The following is a 17459-nucleotide window of genomic DNA, read 5'->3' on the forward strand; positions in this document are numbered from 1 at the left end:
TCTTTTTGTTTAGGTGTGGTGGGCAGCTTCTGACTTAGGCTGGGTTGTCGGACATTCCTATATCTGTTATGGACCTCTTCTACATGGAAACACAACAGTTTTATATGAGGTAATAAAATAAAATTAATACCACATATACATAATATTAATTTTACTAAAAGTTTTAGAGAAGTAGTCCTAAGTAGGAAATGAAAATTGAATGGGGGCAGAGGACGTTTTTATGTCTTCTTCCAGTTATTTCTTAAGAGAAAGAAATATATATTTAGAAAAAAATAAACAACTATTTAAATTGTGTTGAACAAAGACATAAAAATTATATTCTGAAAAATATACACTAACAAGCTTGATGTCTATCCCTTTCTAGAAAATATTACTAGACTGATACTGATTTAGAATCTTAGAAAACAGCCATCATAAAACAAGCAACAGAGATTCACCTCTTTGTGTTCTTGTAGCATTAATGGATTTCAAATACGTGGTTTCTTGATTTTAGCTAGACCTCTTTGGTAGTTTCTGATGATCACTATATGTATAAGGGAGAGAATCATAGACTGATCAGATTCATAGCTGAATAAATAACTGCTTTAGATTCTGTTGCATGTTACCCAGGAATAATATTTTTGTGTGTATGTTGGAAAATTCTGCTCGTATACCTATTCTATTTAATTTTAGCAAATGCCTTATATAAATAGTTAAAACACATACCTATCAGATATGCAGGAGATCAAAATTTGAGAGGGACAGCAAATTGGTGGTTTGCTAAATCAGTATACAAATGATCTTGGACTTTTGGGATAAAAAACACAAGATGGGAAAATATGGAAATCTTTACAATCTTATATTTATATTAAAAATAATTGCAAAAATGAAGTAAGGGAAACTTGAGTTGGTTGCAGTTTATGTGGTTAAATACCTGTGTATTATGAGTTCAAACATGAGCGGCTGATAGGATTGCTTTAAAAAAATACTCACCATATGCAGTGTTGTAATCTTATTTTATTTTTTCACACTTGGAAATATGTGTTCAGTTTAATGAGGAGGAGAAAAAATCATTACCTTTTAGAAAGAATTTGGATGAAAGGAACCAGGGTGAAAATGTCATACAAGAAAGAGATGAAGGAATTGTGAATGGTTAGTCTGATAAAAATAATATATTTAGTGTGCATGTATGTTAAGTATCTTTTGACATTTACAGAGTTGCCACATATAAAGGAAGTAGTGTAGTAATGTAGTAATGTGGAGTTCCAGAGACTATCTTTTGGAAATAATCAGAGAAAATTTAACTGTCCGTTAGTAGAATAGGGAAGTTCTCAAATAGGAGGCTCTCTTTCACTTAAAGTCTGTCAACATCAAGAAAGAAATTTGAAGAAGGGAATTTTTTATGCGAGGTGTGGATAATAGTATTAGATGATGTCAAAGCTCTTTACAATCTTAAAATTCTTTAACTCAATGATTCTGAAAAAATTAGAGACTATTCTTGATCTTCATGGAAGTCTCCTAGTCCCAGTCACCATTTAAAGACATGAGTGTTTCTTCATTTTCAGCTGGCTGGTTTTCTGTCTCTGAATGCTCAGAGATACTAAGGCAGACTTTGACACAAGTATTAAGCCATCATGCACTACTCCACATATTTTGTACTATGCCTTTGTCCTTTGTAGACTTAACATGCACTGTGGTGTTTGTAATAATTAAAACATAAAATAATCTTGACACATCTGTCCCATACCAAAATCCTTGCAATAGAATAAATGTTTTTATTAAAATAATAATTCCCCTTGAAGTAAACAAAATAAGCCTCAACACTGAATGCTTATAATGAATTGTGAAATTGCTAACATAAAGTGACAAAGCCAAAGGTGCCATTATATTGAAAAGTATTTATATTTATAAGTATGAATCTGCCTTTAGAACTGAAGTACCTGGAATTTTTGTGCATTTACCATTGGCCTTTTTATATTTCTCAAGTTTATTTAAAACATGACTTTAACACCATGCAAGGGGCTCTGTTGTTTGTCTTTATCTTTGAATGATGTGCTCAAGAACATTGTAGATGCTCTAAAAGTATTTGTTGTACAAAAGAGTGATCTTTTTTTTAACCTTTTAAACCTTATCTCTGCACTCTGGTTTCTTTCCTGCGACTTGTAAACATCTTCAATTCTCTCTGATCACAAAACAAAGCCTTTTAGACTCTTGCACATTTCTAGATATCCCATCTTTATATTCTTCTCCACTAAGTTCCTTGAAAAAATACACTTCCCATACTGTGTGAACTTTATATTCTTCCAATTATTGTTCATCTCACTGAAGTCTGGTTTCTCTCCACATTGCTTTATAAAGCTGCTGTATCAGAGGTGAACAGTGACTTCATAAATGACAAAGTCAAAGGGCCCCCTTCAGTTTGATTTTATTTTTTCTCTCAGTGGCATCAACCCTGCTGACTGAAGGTAATTCTCTCTGTTTTCTTGAGCCCCCTGCCCTTTTGCTATTGTTCAGGCTGTTTCTTTTGCCTGGCATGACTTTCCCTCTCTCTTTCCTTGTTTGGTTAATTCTACCTATCCTTGTAGGCTCTGATTAGATGTAATCATCTCTTGGAAAATTTCCTCATAGTCTTTGGCTGTGCTCGGTTCCCCTTTTGTGGTTCCGTTGCCCTCCCCGAACATATGTCTGTTAGTGAGCTGACCACACTGTCCTGAATTTATACCTAGTAAAGTGTGGGAGCCTCAAAAACCAGTCTCAGCATAGTGCAGAGTACACACTAAACACTTAATAAATGCTTATAGAACTAAATTGTATGCTACTCCTCTGTTCTCTTTCTACCTCTCTGACAGCTTGTCCTCCTTTTCCTTTCTTGGTTTCTTTTACTTTGATTCTAAACATTGGGGATTAATACGGTCTTGTTCTTAGCCCTCTTTTCCCATTCTGCTTATATTTCCTAGATAATCTCAATGCAGTTTGATTTGAGTATTACTAATTAAACCAAGGCTCCCAACTCCTCCTTTCTATATCTGACCTTCCTGCTAAGCATCAGCTTATTATTAGGCACCTTCAGATGGCCCAGGCATCCCTTATGCTCAAGACAATGTGAAATGAACTCACTATCTCCTCTCTTTCCTGCAAAGACATTGCTTTCCATATACTCTACAGTGTTGTTAATGTTACCTGCATTCACTCAGTCATCCAAACTAAGAATCAAGAAGTGATTCTAACTTCATTCTCCTTACATATCATAACCTATTGCTCATTACATTCTACTGAATTTACATTTTAGTACCTATCAAAAGTGTCCTCTTGTTTCCATGTCTCCTGCCATATGTTCAAGGCTGATAGTTTAGCTAGTATGTTGTTGACTGGTGTGTATTCTGTGGTTAGCTTCTGATCTCACTTGTGTGGTGCCTGTCCTTTCCAGTTGTATATTTCAGATAGCCAGTCTAGAGAATGTTCTAACAAATACTCCTGCCTTCAGAAGTCCTTCCAGGCCATCTCTACCCAAACTTCAATTTCTGAGCTCTCCTCACTTACAATTATCTATCTAAAATGCAAAGGCCAAGATAGAACTTCATTGCTTAAAATTTTTCAAAGGGTTGAGTTCTGCCTCTAGGAAGATAGAGATGATATCCTTTTCTCTATTCCTCCCACTAAGTAGAACTAAACATTTTAGGTGTTATGTCTAAAACAAACATAAGACTGAAAGGTGGAGAGAAGAAGGAAAACTGTCTTTAGGGACCTTGGGACTCAAGAAACAACATAATGATGAGAACTTGGGTTTTACTTTTCCTTCATATGTCTTAGATTTGTGTCTGAAGAAGCTGGCAATCCAGAAATGCCAACAACTGCAGACCAAAAAAAAAAAAAAAAAAAACCTCCAAAAAGAAAAAAATAAAGCCTGATCTCTCAAGCCAAAGAATTAGGAAGGAGCATCCTAAGCAAGACATAAAACTTTTAGATGGCTCTACTCCAGATAAACGCCACAGAAAAATCCATAATCCCACCCCCACCACCAAACAGCAAAGGCTAAGTGGGAAGCTTAGACTTCCAAAATTGTCAGGCTTTAAGAAGGAGCCATAACCCTCCCTCTTCCCACAGGGTGGTGTCAAAGGAGTTTGACTAGGGAACCAAGATTTTCATCCCTGTTAGGTTGTAATGAGGACCCCTTGAACTTGCAATGACAGTAGAGACCAAATAAGGAGGCTGGACTTATCCCCCTCACCTATCAGTAATGAGGTACCCTTTCCATTCTCCATTGGGATGGAGTCAGTAGAAGCCTAGTAGAAAGTCAGGACTTTCACCATCAATAACAAGACCACTTGTCTCTTCCCTGTGGTGTCAGTGGACGCCATGTTGGGAGCAGTAACAGGGAACTCTCACCTTGTCCAGCCAGGGAGGTGCCATTGGAAGCCTACCGTTAGAACTAGAAGCAACCCAGCAGTAACGAAGTGCATCTTCCCAACTGGGTATCAATGGAGGCCAAATGAGGAACCTGGATTTCTACCCTTACCTCTTCCTTCTTTGCTGGAGTGAAATCTAAGTAAGCCACTTTAAACAAGATTTAAATATGAGTCAGTCTCATAATATAATACAAGAAAATGTCCAGGATTTGATGAAAAGATCATTCCTCATACCAAGAACTAAAACGATCTCAAGCTGAATATGAAAAGACAGTTGATAGATACCAATACTGAGATGACAGAGATGTTAGAATTATCTGACAGAGATTTTAAAGCAACTGTGGTAAAAATGCTTCAACAATTGATGATGAACATTCTTGAAACAATTGAAAAAATAGACAGTCACAGTAAAGAAATAAAAAGTTCCAGCAAAGATATAGATGCTCTAACAAACAACCATATGGAAATTTTAGAACTGAAAAATACAATACCCAAGATAAAAACTCAATAGATGGGCTCAATACCAGCATGGAGGGGACAGAGGAAATAATTAATGAACTGGAACAATAGAAATTACCCAATCTAAATAACAGAAAGAAAATAGACTAAAAAGAAAAAACTAACAGAGCCTCAGGGATATGTGGAATGATGATAAAAGATCTAGCATTTGTGACTTCAGTGATGGAAGGAAAGGAGAAAGAGAGTGGGCCTGAAAAAAGTACTCAAAAAAATAATGGAAAACTTCTGAAAACTTCTCAACTTCTCAAATTTGGCCAAAGATATACATCTATAGATTTAAGAAACTGAGCAAACCCCCAAACAAGATTACTCTAAAGAAATCCACATTCACACACAAAAAACTTAACCTTCTGAAAATTGAAGGCAAAAGAAATAATCTTGAAAGTAGTGAAAGAGAAAGGATACCTTATCTGTAGGGGTAAAACCGTTTGAATGACAGGATTTTTTCAAATACTAGGGAAGCCAGAGGGAAGTGACACAATGTTTTTCAAGTGTGGAAAGAAAAGAACTGTCAATCCAGAATTCTATATTCATCCAAAATATACTTTGAGAATAAAGGAGAAATGAAGACATTCTCAAGATGAAGAAAAATTTAGAGAATTTGTCACTACTAGGCCTCCCCAAAAGGGACAGCCAGTGGCCAGTAGTTAATGATAAAAGACTAAGTACTTCCCCTGATGTCTAAGAACAAAGCAAGGATGTCCACTCTTACCACTCTATTCAATATACTCCTGGAAGTTCTAGCCAATTTGATAAGGCAATATATGGAAACAAAAAGAGAAACATATCAGAAAGGAAGAAATAAAATTGTCTTTATTTGCAGATGGCATGATTGTCTATGTAGGAAATTATAAAACATATTTTAAAACCCATAATTAATAAGTGAGTTCAACCAGGTCTCAGGAGACAAGGTAAGCATGCAAACATCAATTGTTTTTCTGCATAATAAACACCTTTGGCTACAAAAGAGCAACATGAGGAGTCCTTGTAGAGATGGAACTGTCCTTCATCTTGATTATATCAATATCCTGATTGTGATATTAAACTATAGTTTTGCAAGATGTTACTGACAGGGAAAATTGTATTAAGGGTGCACGACATATTTCTGTATTATTTCTTACAATTCCATGTGAATCTACAATTATCTCATATAAAAAATATAACTAAAAAGTACAGAAAAGGCTTCAGGGAACTCCTGTCAAAGAACGTAATTCAAACTCATTTGCATGATACAAATGATCTGTAGTCATGTGCCCATTGCCTACCTCTAAAGTATGTCTCTTGTTCCTGGCCTCTAATTCAGCTTCCCACCCAACAATACAGTCCTACTGGCACTTACATGAACAGAACTGCCAGTGATTAAGTTGTTTCCTCTACTAAAATTCCACTTTTGTTCTGATCACGTAGCTGAGTGGCTCTTTTTCTTAAGGGATCAACTTAAATTTCATCTTCTCTCTGATATTTTCTTTGCCTTCCTCAGGCTGATTGAAGTTCTTTATATTTCTGTTATACCATCTAGATTCCTTTGATCTTGTAAATACAGTGCTGTGATACTGTAAACTCTTTGAGGGCAGGGAATGTTTGTCATTTATGTACCCCCAGTGTCCAGCACAGTGCCTTTCAGGAGGTAGGTAAAATTCATTGTGTGAGTGAACCATTTCTAAGCAGATTAATTGACAACTTGAACATGCAAAATGCCGGGAAAAAACTTGCTTGCTTGATTAATTAACACAAAACAAAGGTATAGAAGAGTCCTGACTTGTCACTAGGCCAGCAAGTGAAAAAAATCTTTATTAACCTCCACCAAATAATCGTCCCACATGTGTCCCAATTTTAGTTGGATTACCAATTTAATATTAATATTATTTTATTTTAGTATTATTAGTATTTTTTATTTAAGAAACTAAAATCTCCCATTAAATAATAAAAATACATTCTTTACATAGTGAACAGAATAGCTTAGTAGATCATTCATACCTTCATAGGATTACCTTTTCTAAAGAGAAATAAAATCATATACAGTTGATCAAAGTTTTATTTTCATTCTTAATGAATTATAGTATTTCAAAGCTATAAATGAGGTAGACAGTGAATTGGTATCTGTGATAATATTTTTCCTTAATGATATATTTTAATTTAACAAAAATTGATATTCTGAAGTATTAAGAGATTTGCAGTTCATTTTGTGCCCAAATCATCTAGAGTACAGCAACCAGTTCATAAAACATTTCTCTTTTTATTGAATGCAAATGGTTCATGATATCTTATGAATAAATGATGAATGAATCCTTTTTTTCTCAACAAAGTTAAAAAAAGTTATATTCTGGAATTTAATACAAATCTATAATTACAATGGCTGAAAAAAAATTGAAAATGTTTATAACTAAGTTGGATATTCAGTTTAACTTCTAAGTACATAAGAGTTACCCACTTGAAACAATCTGTGTTTCACCATAAAAGCTTACAGTGGATATTTAAATAAGATTTTCTTTTTTGCCATAGAGGATATATAGCCCAACATCTGCAGGGTAAAAACATGTTGGAAATCCTGGTTGTCTGCTTTGGTTTTAGCTTCCTGATAACCACCAAATTTTCAACACATCCCTGTTTCTCTCATTAAAACAAACAAACAACAACCAAAAAACCCCACAAAAATCCTTGATTCTCTATCCCCTTGCAGTTACAATACTCTCTCTTCATCTTTAAAGGCTTGCCTATACCCAATAGCTTCGTTTTCTAACCTAGAACTTAACTCTGCAATCCTCTCCAATTGGCCTCTGTCATCATCATTTCATAATAACAGCTTTTTGATAATTTCCCTAGTGACCTCTATTTTTTCAGATGCCAATGGACATTTTCAGTCCTCTTCATACTTGACTTTTCAACATTTGAAAGGGTTGACTTTCACTCTATCTTAGTCACTTTCTTCCCTTCTAAGGCACAACATGCTCCTGTTTTTCTGAAGTTATTCTTATGCTCATTTCTGCTACAGTACTTTTCCTACTTGTTGCCTGAAATATATTCCTCTTATACGTTAGAGAACAGCCAAGTGTCACTTCCTGAGGGAAGCCCCCCTTGACCTCTCTGACTAGGTCAAATCTTTGTAGTCTCTCTTAAGCACCTTGGGTTTTTCCTTCCTGACTTGTGTCACAGTTGCCATTTCACATTAGTTTATAGGCTCCTTTGATTTATTTGCCCCTCTCTGTTCTGAACTCTGAGAGGGAAGCTATCATGTTAGTGTTTGCTCACCATCAAGTCTCAACTTTTAGCCTTGTTTTTGACACATTCTGAGTTCTCAATAAATATTTGTTAAATAAATGCCTGAATGAATATATCAGAAAAAAAACCCACAACAACTTCATTTGTAAGTAAGGACTTTTTTCCCTGAGAGAGGAAAAAGTAATTCTAACATTCTCTTTACTAGAGAACTTCATGAGCAACTTAAGTAATCCGTTATATTTTTTAATAAGCAAAGATTTAATTTTGTTCATTGACCTGGACATATTTAATGTATGCAATTCTGGAAGCCATGTTGGACTGACCAATTAAAGTATGTAAACCAATTATGAATAATTCAGTCCTTATTTTTGAGAGGAAGAAAACAAACAGTACCTTTCTATAAATTTATTTTATTAATGCATGCTGATTGAAACAGACCTATCCCTAGCAACATATGGACAAGGACATACTTGGTATAGAGGTTTTGTCAAAGAGGAAGAATGTAACAAACAGTACTCTAATATAGGAACTTTCATGTATAAACAAATTTAGCAACCTGCTGTGTGTATGAGGGCGTGTGTGTGTGTGTGTGTTTGTAAATGGTGGTTATACTCATATGTTTTCTGGCCTCTCTCTTCTATTTCCTATTTGCCCCCTTTTTCAGAAGGCCTGGCATCTGCTAAATCAAAACCCAACCCTTCTTCTCAAGGGCAAGCAAATCCTCCTTGGTCCTGTCTTTCTCCTTATCTTTGCTTGGGTGCTAATGTACAAATATGTATCTTGCACACACATTTCAATTGCCTAGTACAATGGAACCCAGGCTTCCACAATGGTAGTGGTGGTTGAACAAGAAACCAGCTTAGCTGACAAACATCTCATAGTAGTCCCTTATGATTCTTTTAATATCTGAGGCATCCGTTATATTGTCTCCTCTTTCATTTCTGATTTTATTTATTTGAGTCTTTTCCCTTTTTTTCCTAGTTAGTCTAGCTAAGGGTTTGTCAATTTTATCTTCTCAAAAAGATCAACTTGTGATTTTAATTTTTTCTATTGTTTTTCCATTCTCTGATTTACTTCTACTCTAGTCTTTACTATTTCCTTCCTTCTGCTAACTTTAGGCTTAATTATTCTTCTTTTTCTAGTTCCTTGAGGTGTAAAGTTATTTTATGTGAAACCTTTCTTTTTTTTTATTGACAGCGTTTATCACTATAAATTTACCTCTTAGTGTTGCTTTTGTTGCATCCCACGAGTTTAGTATGTTGTGTTCTCATTTCTTTTTGTCTCAAGATACTTTTAAAATTCTCTTTTGACTTCCTTATTGACCCAGTGGTAGTTCAAGAGTGTGTTGTTTATTTTCCATGTATTTGTGAATTTTCCTATTTTCTTACTGTTTTTGATTTCTAGTTTCATTCCATTGTGGTCAGAAAAGATACTTGGAATGATTTCTGTTTTCTTAAATTTGTAAAGACTGTTTTGTGACCTAACATATGATCTATCCTAGAGAATGTTTTGTATGCACTTGGGAAGAATGTATATTTTTCTGCTGTTGGGTAGAAAGATGTTGGCCAAGGGATACAAAATTTTAGGTATTCATGATGATTAAGTTCTGGAGATCTAATGTACAGCAATGTGACTATAGTTAACAACACTGTTTTGCATACTTGAAATTTGCTAAGAGGGTAGATCATAAGTGTTCTTACCACACACACAAAGAAAAGAAAGAAAAAAGAAAATGGTGACTATGTGAGGTGATGAATATATTAATTAGTTTGTGGTGATTATTTGATGATGTATATACATGTATCAAAATACCAAGTTATACACCTTAAATACATATAATTTTTGTTAATTACACCTCAACAAAGGTGTAAATGGAGAAAAATGATATAAAACTGCTTGTATATAAAAATAACACAAAATAAAATAGATTGTACTTTAAAAAAGAAAAAGAGGGCTTCCCTGGTGGCACAGTGGTTGAGAATCTGCCTGCCAATGCAGGGGACGCGGGTTCGAGCCCTGGTCTGGGAAGATCCCACATGCCACGGAGCGGCTAGGCCCGTGAGCCACAACTACTGAGCCTGCGCGTCTGGAGCCTGTGCTCCGCAACAAGAGAGGCCGCGATAATGAGAGGCCCGCGCACCGCGATGAAGAGTGGCCCCCGCTTGCCACAACTAGAGAAAGCCCTCGCACAGAAACGAAGACCCAACACAGCCATAAATAAATAAATAAACAAACAAACCAAAAAAAAGTAAAAAAAAACACATGTTGCTAGGCTCTACCTACCCCCAGAGTTGCTGATTCAGTAGGAATCAATAATTTGCATTTAAAAAAAAAAAAAAAAAGAAATCAATTTGGATTAGTTATTACCTAGAGTGGATTATTAGTTATTAGTCGCCATAAATCTATCTTGGCGTTAAATTATAAACCAGTTGGTATAATTGACCTTGATATGGCAATTGCCATTTTAATGTAATAACAGTCTCTTTGAAATCAAGGAATGAAAGCTTGCTTTCATTTTATATTTGTTTGCATTTCACAAATTGTATATTTCATAGCAGCAAGCCATTTCAATAAACTCTTTGGTATCCTCACGAGATTAACCAGGGCAGATGGTTGTCTGTTAATAATTCAACAATTATCTTTGAAGATACGTACTACATTCTGCCTTCTCAGGCAACACATTAGTTAGAAGAAGTAGAGGATTTAAGATTCTGAGTTGTGTTGTAGTAGCATGGTCACTGGACTGGAAATATGAATATCCATGTTACTTATCTTGCTCTGCCTTCATCTACCTGTATGACCCTGGACAAATGAATTCACCCTCTTTGGGAATTCTTCATCATTAAAGCTAGAGAATTGACACGTATTCTCCCAGCTCTGCACTTCTGTGAATCTTCTCCAAGTCAGTTGTTTTTTTTTTTGTTCTAGAATAAATATATTATTTGATAACATATTTTAATTTTTTAACTCTGGAATTAATTCCAATTTCTTTTCATAGTGAATGATGCTCACCTTCCAAACGCATTTACTGAAGAAAGGTTTCATTCTAAAATAATGAAAATTTTTAACTTTTGAGAGGAAGCATGGAAGTTCAGCCTTCCATAGCATGATTCCTGAAACTTCTACATATTAATTATTTGGCCTCAGACAAGCTACTTAACTGTTCTCAGCCTCAGTTTTCTCATCTGTAAATATCACTATTAATAGTACCTTTCTTACATGGCATTAAATTGATTAATCCATTGAAATCCCTTAGGAGAGTTGCCAGGATATAATTGTACAATAAATATTAGAAATTATAAGCTACTATTATTATTCAAAACTATGAATTTTTTCTTTCCCAGAATAAAATTCTATAATATAAACACTAACCATTCATTCCCATGCAATCCGGCCATTGTAATGCTTGAATTTTCAGGTACTCACATTTCTTCTTTCAAAGTGTGTTTGTCCTCACAACTGTGAAGCAGCCATCAGAACACTAGAGACTACTCCCTTTGGAGCCCATTAGTTCTCTTCTAAGCGCCAGGCAAAGGAATCAGCACACAGAGATGTGTTGATCCTGCTCCTACCAACTTTGAAGAATGAGCAACAGTGTGGAAAATAACCCAGTGGTCTCTCCCCTCAAGGATCTGTCCTTTCAGAGTAGAACTTGTGAGTGAAATGAGAGTGGCCTTGAAGTCTTTAATCTGCAAATAATATAACACACTTCATGGTTCATTATTATCCGAACATTTATAACCCTTCACTTCTATTTTTGATGGGCTTTATCATTACTAGCTTTTAAACTGCCTATATGTCTTTGAAAACTTCAGAGTATTCAGCTTGATAATCTCTTACTGAATGTTCTTTTCCTGAATTCATAGGAGGATGGAAGAGTTTAGATACCCCTATTTTTTTCTTTCTTTATAGAATGATTAGTGTAGAAATGAGCTCTATACTTTCCTTTATTTGTATAAAAATCAAATAAGACAATGTATGTGAAATTAGTTTGAAAGCTTCAAAGAAATATTATTATATGTATTTGTATGTATAAAATATATACAAAATATGACAGTATGTACAATATAAATTTGTGTAAAATATGAGACATTATTATCACTGTATATACATGGATCAAAACGTTAAGCCATTTTCCAGTATGAAAGTCTCATGTTTGAGAATATTGAGGATAATTCTTTGAACTACTTTCAAATTATTTTTGTATTGAACACTCTTGTTAAATCATCCCCAGTGTTTCTTCAATGTTATGTTGTCTGCTCTGTGCTGCACTGGATCTGTAACCTCCATGAAGACATCCTATGATGTATTTTTCCACACATGGATGTTCTGAATTCTTAGCCCCTCCCAGGCTTCTTTTCCACAATGTAATTGTCACTTGCATATATAGAGTTATCTTCTCTTTGCAAGAAATTTGCACTTCCACCTATATTAACCTGTTTTCTTTATTATCCCTTTTTCAAGGACAGAGATATGCTTCTTTCCAGCATAGAGTATGTTACTTCTTTAAGACTAGTAGTCACAATTGTTGCTAACTAATACACTCAATAGGCACACATCAGAGACTTTTCCCTTTTTCCTCATATAATAGAAAGTTATTTCTTTCTTTTAAATCTAGTATAATGGCAATGAGCTTTTATGTATGTACAGAATGAGAAAAATGATGACTCAGTTATTACTTTGATCCCAGCTATATAATTTCATCATCTCAATTGGAAAAGATTGTAAAGCTGATGCCAGCATCTTTTAGGTTTCTCACATGACTAATTGTTCAAAGATTTTTATTTCTGAGTGTATTTTTCTCTCTGTGTGCCTGTGTTTTATGTTAGAACAAGCAAGTGCAGCTATTGTCATAGCTCCATCAACAATATTTATTGGTGCCTATTGTGAGCTGTGCATTTTGCTAGGGTTGATAGGGAAGCAGAATGTATCAGATACACTCCTTGCACTGAAAGCACTGACAATATAGTCAAATAATTAAGATTAATGTAAAGGACAGAAAGCAAACCAATTGAAGAGACACTACCTAAGAAATTTCTTACAGTGTATAGAAGATGTGAAAAAATTTCCAGAAACTATTACATTTGAACCATTAATACTCTACAATAAATTCTTGAATCTGTTTTGATACAATTTTCTGATGATGGAACTAAATGAGGCTCAAAAAAATTAAATAAGTTGCCTTAGGTCACATAGCTTGTAGATGGCAGTGTTTAGATTCCACCTTGGCTCAAAAATCTGTCTACTAGTCCCTTAAGAGAAGTTTAGGACTACAGTAGACAGGAAAAGCTTTGTGGATGAGACAGTACAAGTAATAGCTACTGTGGATTGAGTGTTGGATGATAGGAACTCCTCTAAGAAGTTTATATGGTTTTAATTAATTCTGTCTCCAAACCCATGGGGCAAATTTTTTGCATCCCGATCTACAGCTGTAGAAACTGAGTATCAGAGACATTGAATAACTTTACCAGTGGCACAAGAGTGATGGAGCTGGGATTTGAAACAAGGTTTTCTGGCCTCAAAGGCAGTGCTCTCTAGTCATAATCTTAAGATGAACAATTGGGAAACTTGAGTACTGCAAACTAGATGGCCAGAACCAGGGTATCAGTGATCTGAACATTAAGGCAAAGGCAGGATGTTGGAGTGTCAAGTGGATATTGTAAGACAGAGGTAAAAAAGGAAGTTGAAAATAGTTTTGATGTCTTCAGCTAGGACAATTGATTAATGGCAGTTATCAACGGAAGTACGGTAGTGTGGGAGCAACAGCTCTTGTGGAGGAGTTTTGGTAATGTAGAGTTTAAAGGGGCTGTGCAGACATTTGTATGATATGGGGAAGTCAGGTTTGAAACTCAGAAGAACTTTCAGAATTAGAGATGTAGAAGAGTTAATAGTTTAAGTCCCTAAGGTGATCAAGATATGCAGAGAGGTGAAGACTGAGAAAAGAAAGCAATATAAATTGAAATTGGAGAGGCGATGGAGGAATCAGAAAAGTGTCCTGAAGACCAGTGGAGGGGAGGTTTTCCAGAAGATGGGGGATCAGGAGGGCCAAGTGCTACAGAGAGAGGTCTGGTAGGACAAAAATTGAAGAGAACTTTGGCAATTTGGGTATGGTTAGTCACCCTGATCAGAGCAGTTTCCTGAGAAAATTTGTGTGTTCATTTTTTTTTTAACGTGGAGAAATAGGAGCATGTTGAAGGTTGTACTCGTAAATTATTGGATGTACGGAAGAGTCAGGCTTTGTACAGCCTCAGGTTGAATAGCAGTATACATACGGAATAGCCACACTTTACTTTCTGGGCAGAAATCTGTTAGGGTAATAATGCAAGAAGCCATCTAATTTCTCTGCTTACAGCAAAGTCTCACTACTCACTATGAGTAAAGAAAACCTGAATTTGTTCCTCTAGTACAGGATAGCAGAGTGATTGCTCATCAGCGTGGAGGAATTCAGAGGTGAAAGCAGTCCTGCTAGAAGCCTTGAACTACCAGCTATCCTAGTGATAAATGCTCTCTGACTGCTGAGAACGGTAAATATGTCAGAGTCCCTAATTAGCTCAGCACCGGGTCTGCAGAATTACCAATTCCATTGCTCTGCTTCATTTACTTGCCATTAATACTTTTGGGGGTAAGCATCTTTTTAGTATTTTTATGACCAAGGTAGAAGCAGTGGTTTATTCACTGGGGGTAGGATCACCACAAGGCCCAGTATGGTCAACTCTAGAGATGGGAGAAGGCAGGGGAAGAACCAAAACAAAAGCAATAGATCTATTTTTGATTTTTTCAACTCTACTGAGATATAATTGACAAGTAAAATTGTAGGATATTTGATATATGTGCACATTATGAAAGGATTCCTCCCATCTACTTAATTAAAACATCCATCACCTCCCATATTAATTTTTTTTTTTCCGTTGGGAATGTTTAAGTTCTACTCTCTTAGCAAATTTCAATTATATAATACAGTGTTATCAACTGTAGTTACTATGTTATACATTAGGTTCTCAGACCTTATTCATCTTACAGGTGAAAGTTTGTACAAAAGGGATAGATCTAGATGAAGTTATAGATAAACATACACATCCTTAATATAGTCATGGAGGAATCTTACTTTTTCAGGCTGGAAGCTAGAGCATGTCCTTCTTAACTGAAGAAAGGCAAGGACTCAAGCCTGAGGAATTGCATCCCTGTGGTATCTACCACAGGAGATAGTGAAGAGGGATTGTCAAAATAACAAGTTTATAGAAAGCATTAATTTGAACCAGGTGAAATTGCTGATATTCGACTGGTTTTGACTTACACAAATGGCAAATTCTTATAATCAAAATAATAGGAGGGAAAAGAAGACAGGTTGGTTGGGGACCTCAGGTAGACCACTAAGTTTGGTTTTTGAGACTATTTGTAGCCCTTTGATAAAAGTGGATTAAAAGGGTAGGACTAGGGAAACTTATTTACCCTGTGGAGAAGATATGATATCTACCTGTTCATCTGCCCTCTCGCTTCATCCAAGCTGTTTCTCAGAGCAAAACAAAATCTTTGAAGAGATTTTGCCTAGAAACCTAGGGATATATGTAGAAACATTTTGGTTATGAAAGGGATTTCAGAATCTGATAAAAGCAGTTGACTTCCCTCCCTAGGAACATGAACACATACACATTAAAAAAAAATCAGAATATTTATGAACCCCCCCTGAAATTCAGGTCAGAAACACTTCATTTAAAAGATAAAGATATATTGATTTTAAGCAGTGATACAACCAAAGTAAAATCCCAAACTAAAACTTAATTTTCAAAGGTCTCTTGAAAGCACAGAAAGAGCAGCTGGGCTGGGGTTAATCATTCCACCTTTGGAGATAAGGCATTTGTACTCAGCATACTAAGTCTTACAAATCATATATATATATATCTCTCCAGGCTGGAGTCTGGTTTATAGATCAAGGCATAAAGAATTTGGAGCAATGAGGCATTTCTCTCCAATTATTTTCTCAGTAGATGGCCTCCTATTATCAGATTTCAGTTATCAGTATATTCTTCTACCAATACTTTGATTGGCTTATTTATTAATAACATATGGAAAAAAGCAGCAAAGGTTAGTGTTAAATTCTAGGCTCATCCAGTACGGTAACCAGGCAGATGGATATTGGAAAATAACCTAGCCTTGGGTAATGCTTAATGTCTAAGGACTAGGCATTGGTTCTTAATCCTGGCTGTGGATTATAATTATTTTGTGAACACATAAAACATAACACTGTCCAGCCCCATCTCAGATTAGATCATAATCTCAGGGAGTGGGGACCATCTCAGATTAGATTAGGCAGATTAGATCATAATCTCAGGGAGTGGGGACCATCTCAGATTAGATTAGGCAGATTAGATCATAATCTCAGGGAGTGGGGACCAGGCACTGGTACCTTTTAAAAGCATTCCAAGAAGTTCTAATGTACATTTAGGGTTGACAATCACTGGTTTAGAGTAAAATTAGATGGTGGTATGGATACGATGAAGGAAAGCAAGATAAAAGCATATTCTCACAGGTGAGGGCCATGGAATGATGGGAAATCTCTAGTAAATAATGAGTTAGTCGATATAAATTTTTAGTTATTAAATTGTATTTATAGGTAAGTTTTTACTAGAAACTAACACAGTATTGTGAGGCAATTATACTCCAATAAAGATCTACTTTAAAAAAAAAAAAACTCCTTATAAAAGCTCTTGACCGCTGGTTGTCAGTAGCGGGGAGTTGGCCTTTGGATAGGAGTCTGCCCCTCCTCCTCCCCCATGGTTGCCAGCATCCAAAATAAAGCAAACTTTCCTTTTCACCAAAAAAAAAAAAAAAAAAACTCACAAAAAACAAAACAAACAAACAAAAAGGAGTCTGCTACAGTAACATAGACTCTTAGGGCTGAGGGTCTTAAGGCATAGGGCAATTATCCCATCTGGCTTTAAAGCAGCAGTAATGTTTTCAAAATTGGCACAAGATAATGTGAGTTATCAAGAGAGGAACTTCAGGAAAGAAAAAGCCCATTTTTAAAAAAGGTTATGCATGCACTTGGTGCATATTTCAAAACTCACAAATCTCACTGCCCTCTGTTCCCAGCTGTCCAGTTTCTCTCACTTGGAAGCAATCAATCTCTTGTTTAAAATAGTTCATTCATGTATAAGCAGTGTCTTTTCTTTTTGTATACAAACAGCATTGTACAAATGGTATGTACACTATTCTACATTTTGCTTTTTTCGCTAAATAATATACCCTGGAAAATTGCTTATGTTTTAACAAGTCTCAGGTTTAGATGTTGCATGTCCAAACTTGCATCCCTTGATACCAGGCATGTAGTAGGAACTC

General features: G+C 35.5%; 1 protein-coding gene across 6 annotated transcripts in view; it reads left to right on the top strand.

The window, feature by feature from the left end:
• ACSS3 (acyl-CoA synthetase short chain family member 3) overlaps nucleotides 1-17459 on the top strand; it is a 142090-nt gene that overhangs the window by 67606 nt on the left and 57025 nt on the right. For all 6 annotated transcript variants that reach the window (XM_082350744.1, XM_082350747.1, XM_082350749.1 and 3 more), the window contains one exon: nucleotides 14-109. In XM_082350744.1, the coding sequence (XP_082206870.1) occupies nucleotides 14-109 (96 nt within the window). The remainder of the gene's footprint in view (nucleotides 1-13; nucleotides 110-17459) is intronic.

This window comes from Balaenoptera borealis, assembly GCF_965194805.1.
Source record: "Balaenoptera borealis genome assembly, chromosome: 13".
In the NCBI taxonomy this organism is placed as follows: Eukaryota; Metazoa; Chordata; class Mammalia; order Artiodactyla; family Balaenopteridae; genus Balaenoptera; species Balaenoptera borealis.